Below are 18,725 nucleotides of genomic sequence, written 5' to 3'. Positions count from 1 at the left end.
CATCATGACGGGGATTGAAAGCACAAAACAATCAAAGACCAAACATCTCAGACATACCTGTTCCAAGACGCCAATCCTAACAATAAAGTAATGTTCAGCAGGTTACCTGCCCCAGACATGCCAATCGGTTCCTACAAAGCTGACGCTCAAAAGAGTTAGCAATGTTCCCCACGCAAGTGAGAAGCACACAAAAACTTTTTTGTTAATGTTAAAACCACTCAGCCGCAGGTTGTCCAGCTCGTACATATAAAGGTTGAATTCATCGGGTGCTCCTCTTAATAGCGTATGGCTCATCACGATACAAGAATGGAAAAACACAACGAGGGGAAAGTTCTGGGGGGGTAGCACATACCTATGCCATGACAACAAATTAATGATCGCAGGAAGACAGTGTTTGCGGAGTCATCCTTGGAGTGACAGATAAGGTTAGCAACATGTCAGATGTACAATGAGCTAAGCACCAAAAGAGAAAGCCATGTAAACTACTCAGCCACAAGTTGTCCAGCTCGTACAGTATGAGTTAAGTTCATCGGTGACCCTCTTAATAGCGTATGGCTCATCATGAAAGAAAGGGAAGACGTTACAAAGGAGAATGAAACAAAGGAGACATACCGAGCAGAGAGTGTGTTCCAGTACAGCTACTTGAAAGAGCAGAGAAGATTAAGCTACACCTGGTTCTACTCAAGGTTAGCCACTTTCTGAGAATGAACACAGAAGACATGACTATCCCAAAGTCATGGCAACCACTCAGGCAGAGAATCATTGACATGACATCACTTTAGATCATGGGAAGACCTCTTCATACTTCAGAGATAGTCATCACATGACAGGAATTAAGATAAAACGAAAATTAACCAGATACATACCTCTCGCAGGCTAACCATACGCCAGCACTAAAGAGTCTGTCAGGTCCTGCAAGTGAGGAAGCTTAGCCACATGTTGCAGCCCAAAAGTGGAATAACTCAAAGTTTTAGCCAAGGAAGCCATCAGACAAGGAGTCATAGTAGGTGTGAGTATTAAAGTCATCGGACACCCTCTACTCTTGAGAGATAGTCATCCCGACAAACAGCTCAAGTAGCAAGAGACTGACAAAAGAAAAACTGTTCATACATACCTGCCATAGGTTTGTCCCGACTCCATAACAATGCCCAAGGTTGAAATCTTTGAAAATACATGTTAACGGACGAGTCATGACTGCAGACTGCAGAGTTGTTGAGAAGAAACACATTTCAGAACGTAGAACAATGTAGGTGATTGTTTATAATCATGCAGATTCATAAACAGCCTCTAAAAGAGATTCATCATGTCAATGAAGGGCAAGGAGTCTGAAATAACGTACCTCATCAAAGCACTGTCATCAGATCCATAGGAAGACTGGCACTGGGTGAGACACGAAACCTTAGAGCAAGCAGTTAGCCAAAGCAAAAAAAAAGAATTGTTGTGAACAACCAGAGATTGGGTATTAGTTGCATCAGCAAAATAGAACAATGTAGGTGATAGTTTATAATCATGGGGATCATAAACAGCCTCTTAAAGAAATTCATCATAACCAGGAGGGAGAGAAAATCCATTCACCAACACTTACCCAAGCACAGGTTCAAGGTGCAAAGAGAGGGAGCTATCGAGCAGCGTACAACCTTTCGAGTCAAACAATTAGTACCCAATTCAACTCACAAAATCCAGACCAGAAAGGCTTTGCCCTCGACCAAATGTTCAGTCGGAGGAAAAGAATAAGATAGGTGATGTGTATAATCATGGAGGGATCATAATCCTTGAAGCTCATCATGACAGACAACCACCTGTCCAAACTAAAATCAAAATAAGATACATACCTGTCTCTCATTCGACAACCCAACCCTTCCCTGGTATCCTCCTCTGCGTCACTTTCCGAGCAGGCAGCGGCCATCCAAGCCCGCCACCTGTCTCGGCCCGAAGGTACGGGATGACCCAGACTTCCCTCGTCTTTCCATCCTCGCTCTCCGATCCCTTAACCTCCTTGATGGGCTTGCCATAGCTGATCAACGGCGTGCCCCTGGCGAGGGCAGCCAGCTGTGAGCCGGTCAAGTCGGTTAAGGCGTGCATGCGGATCTTGGCCTTCTTCTCGCCGTCCGCGCCAGTGTTGGACCCGCGCTGCAGGTGCGAGTAGACGATGTACTCAGGGCACTCTGAGACGCTGAGGTGAGCAAGGGGCGACGAGGGATGGATGTAGACCAGCTTTTCGAGAAGGGCTTGCTCCGGGTCGGTGCTGCGTTCGCCGGTGTCCTCGAGAGGGATGAGGGGGATGTATGGCACGTCGATGGCGCGGTGAGGCTTGCGTGGCATCGGCGGTGGGTTAGGTGCTTTGTCGGCCCGGATGGCGACTTGGTCGATGAAGCCCGCAGCGACAAACTGCTTCAAGGCTTGGACTTGCTTGGGAGTTGGCGGACCCATCTTGTCGGGCAGCTGAAAGTTGGCAAAGGCGGGCAGGTTGGTCCGGACCAGCTGGGCGATTTGTGACTGGAGCTGCCTGACCTCCTTCAATGCCTTGTACCGAACAAAGTGGCTCTGGCACCACTCCTCGGTTGGCTCGTGAGCGAACTCGCCGACAACCTGAAGCAGCTTGATGGCATCCGATTTGTCGTCAAGGTAGCAAAAGTTCTTGTGGACCGTGTTGTATGCCTTCTGGATCCGGGCCCGCTTGTCCTCAGCGATGACATCCTCGTTGGTGCGGAACTCCTCGTTCTGCTCAACAATCGCTGGGATCGCCTGACTCTCGGGAATGAAGATCTCGCCAGCAGACAAACCGGCCACAAGAGCGATGGTGTAGGGGAGGCAATCGTGCTGATGGCCAAGTAGCAGGATCTTGGCGTAGCGAGGAGCCAGAGGGAAGATGGACATGGTCTGTCCGAGAGGCGTGACCTTGCCCTCCGGGGTGATGGCTGACAGGTAGGTAAGGAGCTTTTCTGCTTTGGCGATACTCTCGCGTGGCGGAGGAGTTGGGAAGGGGAAGTTGACCACGCGCTGCAGATTCATGGCCTTCAGCTGGAGAACGACACCCTCGATGGGCATCCGCAGGAGCTCGGGATCGGCGAATTGAGGGAAGTCCCTCTCGTACACAGCCGACGAATACAGCCTCCAGCAGTGACCAGGACCCGTACGACCGGCACGACCAGCTCTCTGCTGTGCGCTCGCCTTGCTGATCCAGCCAATCTCAAAGCTCTGGACGCCGGTCACAGGATTATAGCGACGCTCCTTCGAGCGGCCGCAGTCGAAAACGTAGCGAATACCAGGAATTGTCAAAGAAGTTTCAGCAACGTTGGTAGCCAGGACAACAAGACGGTGGCCCTCTGGAGGAGGCTCGAAGACCTTCATCTGCTCTTTCGTCGGGAGGAGAGAGTAGAGAGGAAGGATGTGCATCTTCCGCGGACCGGTGCCGACTTCTTCATCTTCTAACTCAAACTCCTTCTCTTCCTCCTCGTCGTCCGAAGGGAATTCAACATCGTCGTAGTCGTCCACATCGTTGACATTGCGATCGTCGGCCTCACCAAAGTCGATATCTTCAACTTCGACAGGGGCCTCGCTGGCAGAGATGCGCACCTTCGGGCCAGCAGCGGAGGTCATGCCGCCAAACTCAGCCTTCAGCTTCTTGGCTAGCTGCATGATCTCGTTCTGACCGGTTAGGAAGACGAGCATACCACCCGGAGGAAGCTTGCGATGACCCCTGCAGATCTTGCGGAAGGCCTCCTCAACATAGTCGTGCCGTGTCCTGCGAGAGAAGTGGATGGTGACCTCGTGCTGACGGCCTTCAACCTCGATGACACGAGGAGGAACACGGAATAAAGTTGTATTATGCGTGAACTCTTCCACTCTCAGCGTGGCAGACATGATGATCAGCTTCAGAGGCTTTATGGCTGGATTCTCCTTCGCCAGGTCTGCCCTGAGCTTGACCACTCTGCTGAGGATGGCAATCAGGATATCGGTGTTGACACTCCGCTCGTGAGCTTCATCAATCACAATGGCAGAGTAATTCTTTAGGGTCAAGTCTTGTGTGATCTCCCGAAGAAGCACACCGTCGGTCATGAACTTGATGACTGTCTTGGGATCGACGGTACCCTCGAAACGGATCTGGTAGGCGACGGTATCAGAACGGTCACCCATCTCCTGAGCCACACGCTTCGACATGGAAACAGCAGCCACACGCCTGGGCTGCGTCACGCCAATCATGCCGGGCGTGGGCCCGTCCGGAGCACCGTAGCCAGCTTCGAAGAGAAACTGAGGGATCTGTGTGGTTTTGCCGGAACCAGTCGCACCACAGATGACCACCACGTCGTTGTTGTGGATGGCTTCCATGATGGTGTGCTCCTCAGCGCACACAGGAAGCTGGTAGCGAGCCGCCTGGATCTCAGGGCTCCGATTCACAGGCACCGCATAAGCCTTTCGGTCGACGTTCGTGGTCGGCTGCAATTCGATCGGCAGAGGGTCTTCTTCAAGAGGACGAGGAACGAAGTTGGCGGGCTTGGGAATCTGGAGCGGCCCAGTCTCGACCGGTTTGTAACCCAACGCCTCATTTCGCGCTTGTTGGGCCCACGCCTTGAAGGCAGATGACCGCTCCTGGCGTCTCCGAGCAGCTTCGGCCGAGTCCTCGGATTCTGCATCCTCCGCTTCCGCTTCAGAGCTCTCTATGTCCTCGTTTTCATCACTGCTCTCCTCTGAGTTGTCCGACTCGCTTGATTCGCTCTCGCTAGCGGACTCCTCTTGGCTAGACCCTTCTGCCGACCCAGCTCCTGAAGCCGCGTCAGGGTCATCGCTGAAGCCGCTCCACTCCTCAGAAGAAGGCTCCATCAGTACTACTGGTGCTTCGACCTTGAATTTCGACTTGACACCACCGCGCTTCTGTCGCTTGGCCAACTTTGGGCGGCCTGACTCATCAAGTTCCAGAGGACGCTTCAGACCAGATCCAGGAGCGATTTGGATGACAGGCTTAGGTTGCTCTGGTTGAGCCTGTTCAGACTGATCCTCTTCTTGTTGCTCTGACTCCTCCGACTCTGGTTGTTCCTCTTTGGCCTGCTCTTGCTGAGGCCGCGGTCCAGCCAAACGAGCCCCTTTCTGGAGAGTAGCCGAATCTTCCATCTCCTCATCCTCCGACAAGCTTGCTACGCCATTCTCTCGTGGTTCGACGTCTGCGACCGTCCGGCGCTGATAGAGAAGCTCGGCATCGGACTTTTCGAGAGTAAGACCGGCGTTCTGCTCCTTTAGAGCACGTCTCAACGCATCTCTCTTTGTCTCCTTGGTCTGGCCAAGGTTCTTAGCGCTGACGAACAGGCTGGTGTCGATTTTGTTCGCGGCGAGCTTGGCGAGCAGCTCGCGGTTCTCATCCTTCTTCAACTTGTTCTCGATGTACTTTTCCAGACGCTTGGCCTTCTTGCTGCTGACTTTGACGCCAGCGGGCCTCAGCTCTTCGCGAAGTTGGGCCTTTTTCCTCTCGCGTTCGGCCTGCTCGGCAGGCGTGATCTCGAGAACATTCGTGTCTTGCGGAGCATCTCGGGTGCCATTCTCAGCCGCCCGCATGCGATCCAGCACTTTACGTTTGCGCACCCGGTTCGGGGCAAAACTCTTGCGGCCAGTCATGTTTGATATTCACCAGGACGGCCCGAGAAATTGAAAGATCAGTGTTGAAGGCGGTAGACGGGAAGGCCCCGTCAAGGGTGATAATAATTCAGAATTTCAGGAAATTGGCATTAGATGTAAAAATTAGATGTCCATATCCATCATTTTGTGCAGTGTCGAGACAATTAAGTGGCTAATAGGGAACCAATGCCACACCCAGGGGGGTCATTGAGACAAAAGTCGGGAAGTTCAAGAGCGCTGAAGAATTTCGAGATAAAATCTGTCCGCCCGGCAGAATTAATGAGCTTTGGTGGAAAAGTCCCCACCACAAGAGGTGGGGCACAGGGACACAGCGCGATATACAGTGCGAATAGGTACAATGGACTGTCCTCCTATGCGTCCCGACTGTTGACAGGACAGCAACCCGAGTCAAACGGTCAAACGAGTTGTTCATATCACTCTTGTTCCCACAGCATCAAACTGGGTTGAAGATGGATGGAGATATCAATACAGAGCCATTCCCTGCGCCATTCAAGAGGGTAACAGGAATAGTCAACGGACTGCCTACTGAGGTAGAGTTGATGTCCTTCGCAGACAAGATCATGATCACTGTCTCTCAAGGCGGTCGTCTTGCTCAATGGGTACGTTATGTTGCCCAATAGTCGCGTCTACCACTGACACAATTAAAGATTCAAGTCTCTCTTGCGAACCCATCGCCGGCTACTGTGGACATGCCCTTGCCATCAGCTGGCTTGACCGGTCTTCCTCCCAGTCATCTGACACCTAAGACTTTGTTAGGTGGGGGGGGAGAGAAACGCGAAACAATAGGCCATCTGTATGCCACCCAGATTGCGAATCATTTGCTCTTGAGAGATCCCACTGAAAAGAGATCTTTGCTTCTTGGTTTGGGCTTGGAGAAGACAGAAGGGAGTCAAGAGGCTTACTTTGACTTGCTGGAGCTCGTGATGCAAATTGTCTAGACAGCATCAATAAGAATGCAAGAGGTTGAAGATACGGAACTGCTCATCTGTGATTCTGAAGAGGATTAATTGAGGATCAGATATCCATGAGCGGTCATCATCGAAAACTCGAGCCAGAGTCTACATTCCAACGCCCTGTATCATCTGGTGGACGGAGTCAAGAGTGAAGGCTTGAAGCTCAAGCTTCCACAAATCCAAGGACTCGAAGTGGACCCTGCGGTCAAGATCACGAACCCTAACCCCGCAATCCCCTGAAGTGGCCTGTGCGCCACTCTTCGCGGGAAATCCTCGGCTTACCTCAGCAGCGACTTTCTTGTGGCCACCAAAAAAATACCCAGCCCTAAATTCAGCTCGGCGGGACCCGAAAAAGCAGACTTGCGATACCATCACCGTCGACGACCTTTGAGCTTCATCGACACTAGCCAGCCGCCAACATGGTACGCCAATTGACGTCCGGTCGTTTCGAGCGCGAGATGCTGACTTTCGCAGCCTACCCGGTTTTCCAAGACAAGAAAGCACCGCGGCCACGTACGTACCCTGAAAATCTCTGTCTCGAGGGTCTTGACGAAACGCTGACTGTTGTGCTCTCCAGGTGTCCGCCGGTAAGGGGTACGTATCGACGACTCGATCGAAGTGAGCGAACCGAAATTGACGAAAATCTGCAAACAGTCGTGTCGGCAAGCACAGGAAGCACCCCGGTGGTCGTGGTATGGCCGGTGGTCAGGTATGGTCTTGGAGATTTTGGCAGAGATACTGTTGAACATTGGCTAACTTTATGAAAAGCACCACCACCGCACCAACCTCGATAAGTGTATGCAACAACTTCCCAACAGCGGCTAGGGATTGGTGTTTTTGGGGTTCAAGGAGAGTTCTTGGACCCTGTGACGCGTCCCTTGACCGTGACGACTCTAACTCGGTAACACCGGCTAACACACTCGACCAGACCACCCTGGTTACTTCGGCAAGGTTGGCATGAGGCGTACGTATCCTGAACGAATCTCTCGAGGGATAGGAAGAACATCAGGGGATTGACTGGTTTTGCAGACTTCCATCTCCTGCGCAACCACTACTGGCGCCCGAGCATCAACATCGATAAGCTCTGGTCTCTCGTCCCCTCCGACGTCCGGGAGCAGTACCTCAGCGGCCAGAAGAAGGACACTGCCCCCGTCATCGACCTCCTCTCCCACGGCTATGCCAAGCTCCTCGGCAAGGGTAAGGATCGACCGCGTCGGAAGGCAGGATGCCTTGGACATGGGTGAAACTGACTTGTGAGCAGGCCGTCTCCCTGAGATCCCCGTCGTTGTCCGCGCTCGGTACGTCAGCGCTGAGGCCGAGCGCAAGGTGAAGGAGGCTGGTGGTGTTGTTGAGCTCGTTGCTTAAAGTCGGACTCGGTTGCGGTTACTAGCGATTTGGCATTTTCGGTTTACGAGGGAAAACCGGATAGTGAACCCAATGGCAACGGTTCGGACGGTCATACGTCAGCTATGAGTGCTAGGTCCCGGCGTCCTGGTTGGTTCTCGGGGTGGACAAAACCCCATATTGCAGCATTAGGGAATGGGATGGTTTTTCGCATCAGCCGGGGTTTGACCGTCGCGTGTTGCCAGATAACTGGGTCCAGCAATTGAGTTCTCGCACCGGGTTGGGCAAATTGGTTTTTCGCTCGCAGTGAGAAGTGCGCCTTCCGGCCGCAGGCCGCCAGATATGGTGAACAGAGCAACAGTTCGAAACGATATTTCGCGATTCCTCGTTCCAAGAAGTTCCCGACATAAGTTGATATTCCAGGGACGGGGAGTTAGGGGCTTGAGCAAGGAGCATAAGAATTCGAACCTCGAGGGCCTTGCTCATGCCATCTTGCTGGCCTTCGGCCTACTAACAGTTGAGTAAAAGCCTTGAACCTCTGCCAGATGCCCATAATACCCGAGATTATTACTTCTTGGATCCATACCAAGGTAGGGTATTGTTGCTCGCCTACACTTTTGGAACGCAAAACCCGAAGCCAGCGTAAACATTACAGGGACGGGCAACCAGAAAGCGGGAAAGAAGACATAACATTCCCCCAAACGCTGAACAGTGAGGTACCGAAGAACTACCTAATAAGAATACAGACACACGAAGAACACACTTGTCTCTGGCCACAAGACTCTCTCCTTTAGGTCGGTATTGCTTTCTTGACCAACTATTACTATGCTCAAGTCTCCGTGTCCTCGCTGCTGCTATCGATGTTGCTGTAGGTGTCGATATCCCTAGCGGTTATCATGAGATTGCACTCAAGCCCTCATCCTCTCCTCTAAGTGGTGATGCAACGTCCACCTAGCGTTAACCCAACGCGGTGCTGCTTGACTGAAGCTCCCTACTCCTCGCCCCGCTGAGTCCTCCGTTCCAATGCCGCTATGGCACCTTTCATTGCTTCTCATCCAGCACTTCCAACTCGTTATCTTCTTGGGTTTTGAATCGTTTCTTACGTTCACTGCGGGAGAAATAGATCTATCAGTGGCCAGTTCAAGTTGATGTAATTCAACGCAACACAAGCAAGTCCAAGCAATAGAGTCTTCAACGCAAGCCAGGTCCAAAGTCTTTAATAGGATGGAATGGGCTGGAGAAAAGTTAGGATTGCTTGTTCACTTGATCACTCACTCACTCTCCCTCTTTCCTCCCTTCTCTCTCTCTCTCTCTCTCTCCCGCTCTCCCGCTCTCTCGCTCTCTCTTTCTTCCTTCTTTGAAATACCAAAAAGATCATCTTTCATCGCTGTCATCATTCAATCACGTTGCTCTAGCCATATCATGTATCATGATGGCAAAAACCAACAACAGCAGGACAACCGCAATATCGCATCTGCATTACAAGAAAACGAAGCAACAACAACAACACCAAGCCAAAGAAAAGCCAAAACTTCAACGCTGAAAGTAGTAACTCAAACCAAAAAAAACTGTATTAATTGTAGAAAATGCGGGGAAAAAAAACTCACGTGCTCAGACGCCTAGACAACGTCTGCAGCTTCTTGTCCTGCTCGGCCTCACGCGCAGCCCTTTCAAGGGCCTGAGCTCGCTCCTCCTCATGCTGCTTCTGCACCTCCTCGTGGCTCGGGGGGAGCCTCTCGTTCTGCAGGTCGACCTTGCGGGCGTCCTCGAAGCTGCTGATGGCGTTCTTGATGCCCTCGGCTCCCAGCATGAGGGTACCCGCAGGCAGCCGGCCGCCCGCCACCGTCTTGAGCTCCGTCACGCGCTCCGATTCCTCGCGCAGCACGTTGAACACCCGCGATAGACGGCCGATCGCCAGGATCTTGTTCTTAATCGCCCGCCGCTTGAACTCGATAGATTCAGGGTCGGCTTGGCTGCTGACACTCGAGGCGGAGGGCTGGGCGGGAGAGATGGGACCTGGTGATTGGGTATCTTCGCGGAGCTCCTCTTCGGAACAGGTGCTCAGGATGGCGATGAGCATGTCGGTGATCTTCTCACCGACGAAGGGCAGAGACCAGGTGAAGACGTCCATGAAGTTGGGCAGCCAGTAGGGGTGGGGCGAGCAATTGAACTGGCGGATGTTCATGACGTTGTTCTCGTACTTGAGCACCGCAGCCTTATTGTTGTATACATCAAGGTAGTTCGGGGCCGAGAAGATCGTCATGACACTGGGGAAACCGGTTGTGCGGGTCTTGCGGTACATGCGGTAGCCGGCGTCTTGGGCTTCGTGCGCGCGGATGATGGAAAGCAGGTTGTTCTTCTCCAAGAAGTGGCAGGCGGCAGGGTAGGAGAAGAAGTAGGAACACCCGCGGACGTGGTTGTGCACGAAATAGTCATTTGTCTTTTCCTGACCAAAGTCCTCAAGGGGGTCAGCCCAGAGAATATCGCACATTAGCCCCTGAGTAGGGGGCTCGCGGAAGCGGTCGATCTGAAGTCGGTTAGCAGCAGTTCAGTATGCCAGGTTGAAGTAGGACGTACATTTCTCAGGTCGTCCAGAGTGTGCAGCTCGGGGCTGAGGCCACCATGGATGCACAGGAACTGCTTGTTCATAACCGCCGCCAGCGGCAGGCAACAGAACGACTCCATGCAGGCCTCGTAGACGGCCTCCGAGTACTTGTGCTTGCACTCCAGCTTGAAAGTGAAGTAGTCGGTCAAGTGGCGACACTCATGGTTGCCGCGCAGCAGCCACAGCGAGTTGGGGTAGTGGATCTTGAGCGCCCAGAGGTAGAGAACGCACTCGATGCTGAAGTAGCCGCGGTCGACGTAGTCGCCCAGGAAGAGATACCTCGTCTCGGCCGGGTCGCCGCCGACCTCGAACAGCTTCATCAGGTCGTAGTACTGGCCGTGCACGTCACCGCACACGGTGATGGGGGCATCCATCTCGAGCAGGTTGGGCTCCTTGCGCAGCAGTTCGGTACCCTTGCGGATGATCCAGAGCGCCTGCTCCTCGGTCAGGCGGCCCTCGCGGTAGAAGTGCTGCTTGAGGAACTGGATGTTGGGGAGCGTCTTTGTCTCAGGGTCCTGCCAGAACTGCTCGTCGGTCGGCTTGTACATGGCCGGTGCCTGTACGTCTGTTGGCGACTGGCTGTTAGCATGGCGCATAGGCAAAAATTTAGGGGAAAAAAAAACGACGCTATCCTCCGACGTACCTTTGACAACACGCTCCAGCGTGCTGACCTGGGTGCCGTCCTCCATGGTGTGGATGGTGAAGTCGATCTCCGGCGGCGGCTTCTTGTTGCGAATGGCACGAATGGCATTGTCAACCTGGAGGTTGCGGCGGTCGTCGAGGGGTGCCGACGCGTAGTTGTTTTCGCCGTCCATGGTTGGCGGTAGTAATACTACTGATGACTCTGTTGTAAGGAGGAAGTGTAGAGGGAAAAGAGTGCAGTCGACGCGGTGGAATGGCCGGCTGCCTGGAACGAAAGGCTGTCGTCCGCTGAGTCCCGCAGCGAGCGAAGAGAAAAAAGTCTACTGTGGTACGCTAAGCTGGCGGCGATGTACAGATGCCCAACAGAAGGTCGGCGGGCGCTGCTAGTAAGGTCGGACGAGGTTGATGGGATTGAAATCCAAGTCTGATGTCCCGTAGCCTGAAATTTGACGGCAGGACGGACGGGCAGGATGGGTATGGCAGGAAGCGAGATAGGGCTGACGGGCTGATGGGTTGGGCGGCCGAAGGTCGGGGAGAGGCAACTCTTGTCGGGGATTGGGAGTCGAGCGGGAGCTCCAGAGCCTTAGCTGGGGACTCGGGTGGGATGGATGAGAGGGGGGCGGGGCACTTGACGTTTCACCAGCTTGTCTTGTAATTACGCGTGGGGCAGCCAGGTAAACGGACTTACTGGACACCGTGTAAGTGATGGTGATTCAGTTCTCAGAGGCTCCAAATGCACTAACAGTTAATGTCAAATGCTTGATTTATCTCGAAATCAAATCTCTTGTTAGAGATTTTGCCCTCTTTTATTTATTTTTTATTCAGACTCTGTTCCAGTGGATCTTCCAAGTCTGCCTTGTCTCCGAGTTCGTTCCTTGACCAACCGGAGAGCTGAAAGTTAGCTGCATTGGTTGGTCGGTCCCTGCCGCATCCTTTTCTGCTCAGTAACAGGACCTGGGACCTGGAATCGAGCATTGTTTCATCGCACCGGCAGGATGATGATAAACCTTGCTAACCAGGTATCACAGGCACAAGGCAGACTCTTCCCGACACAGCTGGGGGGTGTTGGACTCGTAACGTATCGATACCAGAGTTGCGTAATAATACGGTGACTAATACGCGTCTTTACGCCTTACATCATCCAGTCGGTGTCAAGTGGCGGTCAGCTGCAATGAGCTTGGGACTTTTCTATCCAGAGGACCCCTTGGGAGTTCACTTCACACACCGATCACAACTTCAAGTCGAGAATCGTGATGGAAGTTTCATCGAGATCCATCAGATTAAGCTTATTATGGGTAGTCTGGAAATCTTGGGCTAGACTCAATTTTTGTCAAGCCTCAACTATCTTAAACTATCTACTTTCCGATGTTCATTTTCACTAATACCTCATTATGGAGCACAATACCCGCCATCAACCACAATATCCGCTCCCGTCGTGTACGACGATGCATCTGACGCCAAGTAGAGATATGCACCCTTCAACTCATGCGGCTCGCCCTCGCGTCTGCAGTGAAGCAGCAAGTCAGCATCCTGAAGCAACCCCCGACTTAAACCCTTCCCCAAAATTCCTACCCTGAAGGAATGTGAAAACAAGATGAAAAAAAAAACAAAACTCACCCCATAGGAATTTTGTCCTTCCAAGCCTCCTTCATTTCTTGTGAGCAAAACTTCGAAATCGTCGTATTAATATAACCTGGCGAGATGGAATTCGCCCTCGCGAAACCCGTCCACTCGACCGCCAAACTCTTGCACAGATGCACCACCGCAGCTTTACTCGCGTTATAGGCCGCCTGTAGCTGTGGCACATTGACAATGTGTCCGCTCATGCTGGCTGTCGCGATGAAGCTTCCTGATGTGAACGGCGGGTCGAACGTCTGGGGGTATTGTTCTTTTTGTTGGCGGAATAGTAACCCCGCAGCCCGCGCGCAATGGAAGACGCCGTCGAGATTCGTCCGGATCACGTCGTGGTAGTGGGAGAGTTCACCGTCTAGCATCGGACCCTGGGTCCAAGGGATGCCGGAATTGGCAACGAAGACGTCGAGGCGGTTGTTGAATTCCTTGAGCTGCTCCTCTAACGCCGAAATGACAGCCTCGTAGGAGGTAACATCAACCTGATATGCCCGACCTGTTGATTACAACATCAGCTCCCGTCATCACTCATGGTTTTTTTTTTAAAAAAAAAGGGGGGGGGAAGGAGGGATGTACACTTGACTCCGAACTCCTCCTCAATCTCCCTCGCCGCCTGCTCGGCCATCTCCCTCCGGCTCTTGTACCATATCACTACGTTGGCACCGGCCTCGGCAAAGGCTTGGGCGGCGGCGAGGCCGATGCCTGAGCTGGCGCCGGAGACGACGGCAGTCTTGCCGCGGAGGGAGAAGAGTTGGAAGACGCGGGTGGTTGTGGGAGGGGAGGTGGTGTTGTGGGGGAAGAGGCCGCGGGCGTCGGTCATGGTTGTGATTGAGGGATTGAAATCGGGTCTGTTTGTAATGGAGGTTGTTCCCTGGAGAAACGTAGGTTGGTATTTTGAGTATGAGAGGCAGGTAAGTGTTTGTAGCGTTCAGCACGACAAGACTACGGTACCGCAGTAAGACTTTTTGAAGTCTGAAAGCCGGAAAGCAAGGAAACTTTGCCACAAGACAACAGATGTAGAGTGGTTATATGGAGACCAGAAAAGCATGTCTCTCCAAAGGACAACTCCCCGCACACTGTCCAATATCTCCAAATCCACAACACAACACTCCACAATATCCAATCTCCGTAACGCAAACAATCCAGCCAGCCAGTAAACACCCAACGGGGTGCCCATTCGAGCGGACACCTGCGACGGTGGTGGCTACCCAACGACACACGTTTGGGAGGTTTCGGTCCCGCTCCGGACGGCTATCATCCAACCAGACAATGCCTTCCTTCGGTTCCCCGCGTCTTGTCCGCTGGGGAACCTATAGAGATGGAGTTAGGAGTGACCCCACTGTTTGGAATGTGGACGGCGTACATGGGGGATGAAGATCGAAATGAAAAAAAAAAAAAGCTCCAACAAGCCTGCCAAATTTTACAGAAAGCGCACGCAATTTCAGATGTTTACTAGTATCGACATTTAGAGAAAAGCCAAGGTGTGTAAGGTGGTAGGTATTTCACACATAAACTCAAGCAGGCACAAACACTCCTCAGCAGCACGGGTGAGGCTGAAGATTTGATGCAAGCTGCCGCTCGACATATATCCAAGTGGACCCCTGAACGGAGCGGAAATCGCAGCCACTGCGTCGGCATCGTAGCGGGGGAAGCGAGAGAGATGCAGTGATAACTCGGTAGAATTCTCCCGAGTGACGTTCTCAAAGACCCCCCATCTAAGGCGAAGGAGTTTCCTCATCCAGCCCATGCCGTGGTCTTTCTTGTCTTCCGGCACCAATCTCCTGCCTAACCATTATACATACTAGTCATACAGCTTTTATACCGCGCATCCCCAAGCAGATTTATACATGCAAGCTACATTCACATGCTCATCCATATATGTCCATTCATGGCTCATATACTGTACAGGTAGATCTGTGAGGTATTACGCTGCCCACTTACCGCGGTCAACACACACACACACACACACACACACACACACACACACACAACAAAAATACCCAAAAAAAAATAAATACCGCCCACACCACAACTCCAAAGAATGCTATACTAGGCTCTTAACCAATGACATCCCTCAGAACAACCTCCTGCTTGAAGTTGGTATTCCTCCAGGTGGACATGAAGTCGTCGAAGTTGACTGTCAACGCTGTCAGCTACCCAAAGCCCTCGCTCAATCCTAAACATGTGAGTGAGAGGAGAATGCACTTACTGTAGCCACCACAAATCCTCCTAATCCCGGTAAACGCGGTCCTACCATGCAATACTCGCCAGTTATTGAAGATCAACACCGTCCCTGGTTTCAACTGGAACTTATACTCATTCGCGGGATCCTTCAACAACTCATCGAACTTCTTCGCCGCCCGCCACCAATCCTTCTGGCTCCGCCACGACGAGGTGTACGGCAGGACGCCCCGGTCGGCCGTGTTCCAGCGGATGCGGATCGGAATGCGCAGGAACTTGTCCTCCTCGATCACGGGGAAGAGCTTGTACGGCCGGATCGTGACGCCATCGTTCCCGCTGCAGTGCCACATGACGGGCATCTTGGCAAGATGATAATAATAGTCGAGCTTGAAGTTGCGGAGCAGCTCGGCCACTTTGAAGCCATCCACCAACAAAGACTCGCCGCCGACCGCTTCTGTTTCTCCCGGGGCGGGCTTGTGCTCGAGCAGATGGAAGGACTGCAGGCCGGCCGGGTCGGAGAAGTAAGTCGTGTCGGTGTGGGCCGGGATAGCGTAATTGGTGTAGGCGGTGTCGGCTTTGGCCATGTCGGGGATGAAGTCGTAGAAGCCACCATAGTGGGTTTGGCGGATGGGTCCTATGCGCTCGAGGAGTTGGCGGGTGTAGTCGGGGTTGTCGTAGGGCACGTTTTTGACGAAGACGAAGCCGTATTTGACCTGGGGGCGGGGCTTGTTAGCAGCCGGCAAGGCAAAAGAGGTAACCGGAAAATGGGCCTTCTCACGATCTTGTCTGTCATCTGGGCAACGCCAGCTTCAGTCGTCATGGCCGCCTGGTAGTCGACCGTCGGAGGGTGTTGGGCGATCTCGGAGCCCCAAAGATACCTCCTGGAGAGAGAGTAAGCAGCTGGCACATATGTAACAAGATATATCGGTATGCGCCATACGGAGGCTGGTTGTATGCCTCGCGGCTGGTGAACATCATCCACCAACGGAGAAATTCCCACTCGTAGAAGCTCGTGTGACCATCGGACCCTACGGTATGTGTGAGCAAGGGATTTATATTATTTTTCTTTTTTAAGAAAAAGAGAAAAGAATCTAGAAAAGGAGGACAAACTCACATTCGATGTGGACACCCTGGACAGACTCACTGTGCCGAAGGGCGTGGATATCATCAGGGATCTACGAGGGCCTGAGTGAGATGGGAAGTCTACAAAAGGCGGGACCCGAGAGCGGAACGGGGATCACCTACGTCGAAGGTGTTCGCCAACCGTTGCCGGGTTGGAGGGTAGACGCACTGCTCGCAGCGGCAGTTGTCACTGGCATGAACTAGTCAAATCAAAGCCCCCATCACCTCGCCGGGTTTCAACAAGCTTACCGCAGCCAAATGTTCGAACTAATACCAACTCGTTAGCCATCATTAGCTCTCACACACATACATATGCGCCCACAGTAGGCCAAAGTTGGGAGAAGGAAAAAAAAAAAAAAACTTACAAACTCCTACCCTTGTACCTATGGTTAGGAGCAAGGGGCCTGATGCATTCCAGCACCCGGTTGGGGTTATCGACGGTGAAGTAGTTTCCGTTGCGGGGGTTTGGCAAGAAGGGAGGGAGCTGGTTGGGGCCATAGGGCACTGGGAGCTTATCGTGCATTTCAGAAGCTGATGCTAGAGACTCCTTGGGCTGTGCTTCGCTGTCGCGCCGGACGCTGCTGGCGACGAAGGATCGAGTTTGGGCATAGCGAGCGGCGGGTCTGGCGTGCGGAGACAAAGAAGATTGCGAGTGAGTATAGGCCTGGAGAGCAGTTGCGAAGGTGAGTTTTTTTTTGGGGGGGGGGGGAGAGGGAGGGAGGGAGGGGAAAGATGATCTGGCCGACGCACTTCGCAATAGCTCCCAAGCCTCCCATGGTGCGAACAGCCCCCTGGCGGAGGAGGCCAGACTGGAACGGGCGCAGCAGCGTCATTTTGGGGAGACGAGACGGCCGAGGGGAGCGTGATACGAGATGGGAGACGGGAGATAGGAGTCAAGGTTGGCGCAGCGAACAACTGAGAGTTTAGAGACAGCACCTGGGATAACTTGCTGGGCGCAACCACGGATCCAACCCTGTAGGCTGTAGCTCGAGGTTCAAATCACCAATGGACAGCCAATTGGACCGGTTGATCAAGCTGGTGCATGAGGATTGCGTCGTTTAGTCCTGGTATTTGCCGCTAGCCCTCGACTTATACAAAAGTTTCTCTTCTCGGGACTGCGGGAATGATTGGTTTGTTGCTACCAGAGTCCCGTTGATTCGGGTACATGCACCCTGCACCCCGCCATATCAGATGATCCGAATGCATGCCCCTCACCCCTCACTGCATACCTGCAAATAACCCCACGGGATTTCCCGGGTGGGTCCTTACCGTTTTGCCCTGTCATCTAACCCTAAGGCTGGGGTTACGTAATTGAGGCTGGCGGATCTTCAGGGTTCGGCAAGCCGCGGCTGAGTGCTGCTGTGCCATTGCGCAGGTTGCGGACGCGTACGCGTCTCGTCGCGTGTCATCGGGGTGACAGTGGCACGCTTCGAGGGAGAGCGGGATACCTGCTCTATCTGGGAGGAGATATCGGCAGTGATGTGTAAGGAGGATTCGGTAACCTCGGCGCAATTCAAGCGGAAGAATTCATTGGCCTGATATGACGGCTGCCCCTCTGATCATACGGGTAATATTCTATTGATACGTAGACTGTAATTTACGAGGGCCTTGAAAAAGGAGAGAGTTGATCGAAGCAAAACTCATCATCTGTCCAAAGCGTCCATGTTGCCCGGGAAAAGATGATAGAGATCGAAGGACAGAGATGGTAGATCTGAGAAGCAAGACATTGCAACACGTTTACACGGGCAGCTGTCTACTGTGTCACGACGATCAAAGACTTTCTCAGACAAGGCAGTCATGTGATCTCAGCCGAGCTCTCCGGGGCGCAGAGCGCTGAAAAAATCACCAAAAAAAAAACGGCTCAAGAAAAGGAAGGCTTGGCATCACAGATCACACTTGCAAGTCATTAAACTCAGCTCCGGGCAAATGAAGACGGAAAAAGAAAAAAGCCCCATGATGAAGATCGAGGACGCAGATGCGGCCGCGTGGCATTTCGATTCGAGGGACGGCTTGCAACATGAAAATCTAGCAAAATCCGGGGCGCACGCGCATGGTACGCATGGCAGAGAAAAAAAAGGTATGGTTTTTCCGTTCAGGCTCCGTACGGTAACGGCAATCTGGCGTTTCGCGATTCAGGCGCCCCTCATGAGTGAAGCTCCGTGTCCCGCTCCCTTTGAACGCGCATCACAAAGCTTGTTTTGAATGATTGGAACCCAACGTGCCCAACCTGCCACAAGAGACACACACACACCAAAGGCCAATGCTCTACTCTCTACTATCTACAGCCAACACGGAGAGACTCCAAGACACCATTAGAATTACTGGTGGTATCAAGAAGTGAGGCCAGCTTTTGCCAGTCACACCCAGTCGAATCCCTCACGGCGAGCCGCGGCCCACCAGCAATCTCGCAAATATCAATCTCGCAGACGGAACCCCCCCCCCCTTCCCCGGCTTGCAGTGGCATCGAATTAGACTCCCGGGCGCCAGTCGCGTCGCGCGTGCCGTGTCTGCTGCAGCATGTCGTTTTACTCGCAGACGATCGCGACCAGCAGTGTACAACACCAGCGGTGAGCAGCAGCAGGCTATCTCGATATCAGACAAGATTCAAAAACAGTCATTCA

At 52.9% G+C, this 18,725-nt stretch overlaps 5 protein-coding genes across 5 annotated transcripts; 1 reads left to right on the top strand and 4 right to left on the bottom strand.

Annotated features, from left to right (window-relative positions):
• Window positions 1–1,839: 1,839 nt before the first annotated feature.
• On the bottom strand, window positions 1,840–5,607 carry CTHT_0067520 (RNA helicase (dhr1)-like protein; the record flags this gene model as incomplete). Its single annotated transcript, XM_006696981.1, has 1 exon — window positions 1,840–5,607. One exon carries the CDS (start codon window positions 5,605–5,607, stop codon window positions 1,840–1,842), a length of 3,768 nt encoding a protein of 1,255 aa, XP_006697044.1.
• Window positions 5,608–7,000: 1,393 nt separating this feature from the next.
• Window positions 7,001–7,946, top strand: CTHT_0067510 (60S ribosomal uL15 domain-containing protein; the record flags this gene model as incomplete). The annotated part of the gene is made up of 7 exons (XM_006696980.1): window positions 7,001–7,094; window positions 7,159–7,168; window positions 7,236–7,290; window positions 7,350–7,377; window positions 7,510–7,545; window positions 7,611–7,778; window positions 7,843–7,946. The coding sequence occupies 7 exons, from the start codon at window positions 7,001–7,003 to the stop codon at window positions 7,944–7,946; spliced, it is 495 nt and encodes a 164-aa protein (XP_006697043.1).
• A 1,582-nt stretch (window positions 7,947–9,528) lies between these two features.
• CTHT_0067500 (uncharacterized protein) lies at window positions 9,529–11,345 on the bottom strand (the record flags this gene model as incomplete). The annotated part of the gene is made up of 3 exons (XM_006696979.1): window positions 9,529–10,452; window positions 10,503–11,095; window positions 11,174–11,345. 3 exons carry the CDS (start codon window positions 11,343–11,345, stop codon window positions 9,529–9,531), a joined length of 1,689 nt encoding a protein of 562 aa, XP_006697042.1.
• Window positions 11,346–12,561: 1,216 nt separating this feature from the next.
• On the bottom strand, window positions 12,562–13,621 carry CTHT_0067490 (putative sorbitol utilization protein; the record flags this gene model as incomplete). The annotated part of the gene is made up of 3 exons (XM_006696978.1): window positions 12,562–12,676; window positions 12,790–13,297; window positions 13,378–13,621. 3 exons carry the CDS (start codon window positions 13,619–13,621, stop codon window positions 12,562–12,564), a joined length of 867 nt encoding a protein of 288 aa, XP_006697041.1.
• A 1,237-nt stretch (window positions 13,622–14,858) lies between these two features.
• Window positions 14,859–16,937, bottom strand: CTHT_0067480 (trimethyllysine dioxygenase-like protein; the record flags this gene model as incomplete). Its single annotated transcript, XM_006696977.1, has 9 exons — window positions 14,859–14,938; window positions 15,011–15,695; window positions 15,761–15,863; window positions 15,923–16,010; window positions 16,097–16,157; window positions 16,228–16,294; window positions 16,354–16,371; window positions 16,470–16,727; window positions 16,855–16,937. 9 exons carry the CDS (start codon window positions 16,935–16,937, stop codon window positions 14,859–14,861), a joined length of 1,443 nt encoding a protein of 480 aa, XP_006697040.1.
• Between the last annotated feature and the right edge of the window lie 1,788 nt (window positions 16,938–18,725).

The sequence above is a fragment of the Thermochaetoides thermophila genome (genome assembly GCF_000221225.1).
Source record: "Thermochaetoides thermophila DSM 1495 unplaced genomic scaffold scf7180000011822, whole genome shotgun sequence".
In the NCBI taxonomy this organism is placed as follows: Eukaryota; Fungi; Ascomycota; class Sordariomycetes; order Sordariales; family Chaetomiaceae; genus Thermochaetoides; species Thermochaetoides thermophila.
Note: the sequence above shows the minus strand (reverse complement) of the source record. Positions and strands in the feature narration are given on the sequence as shown.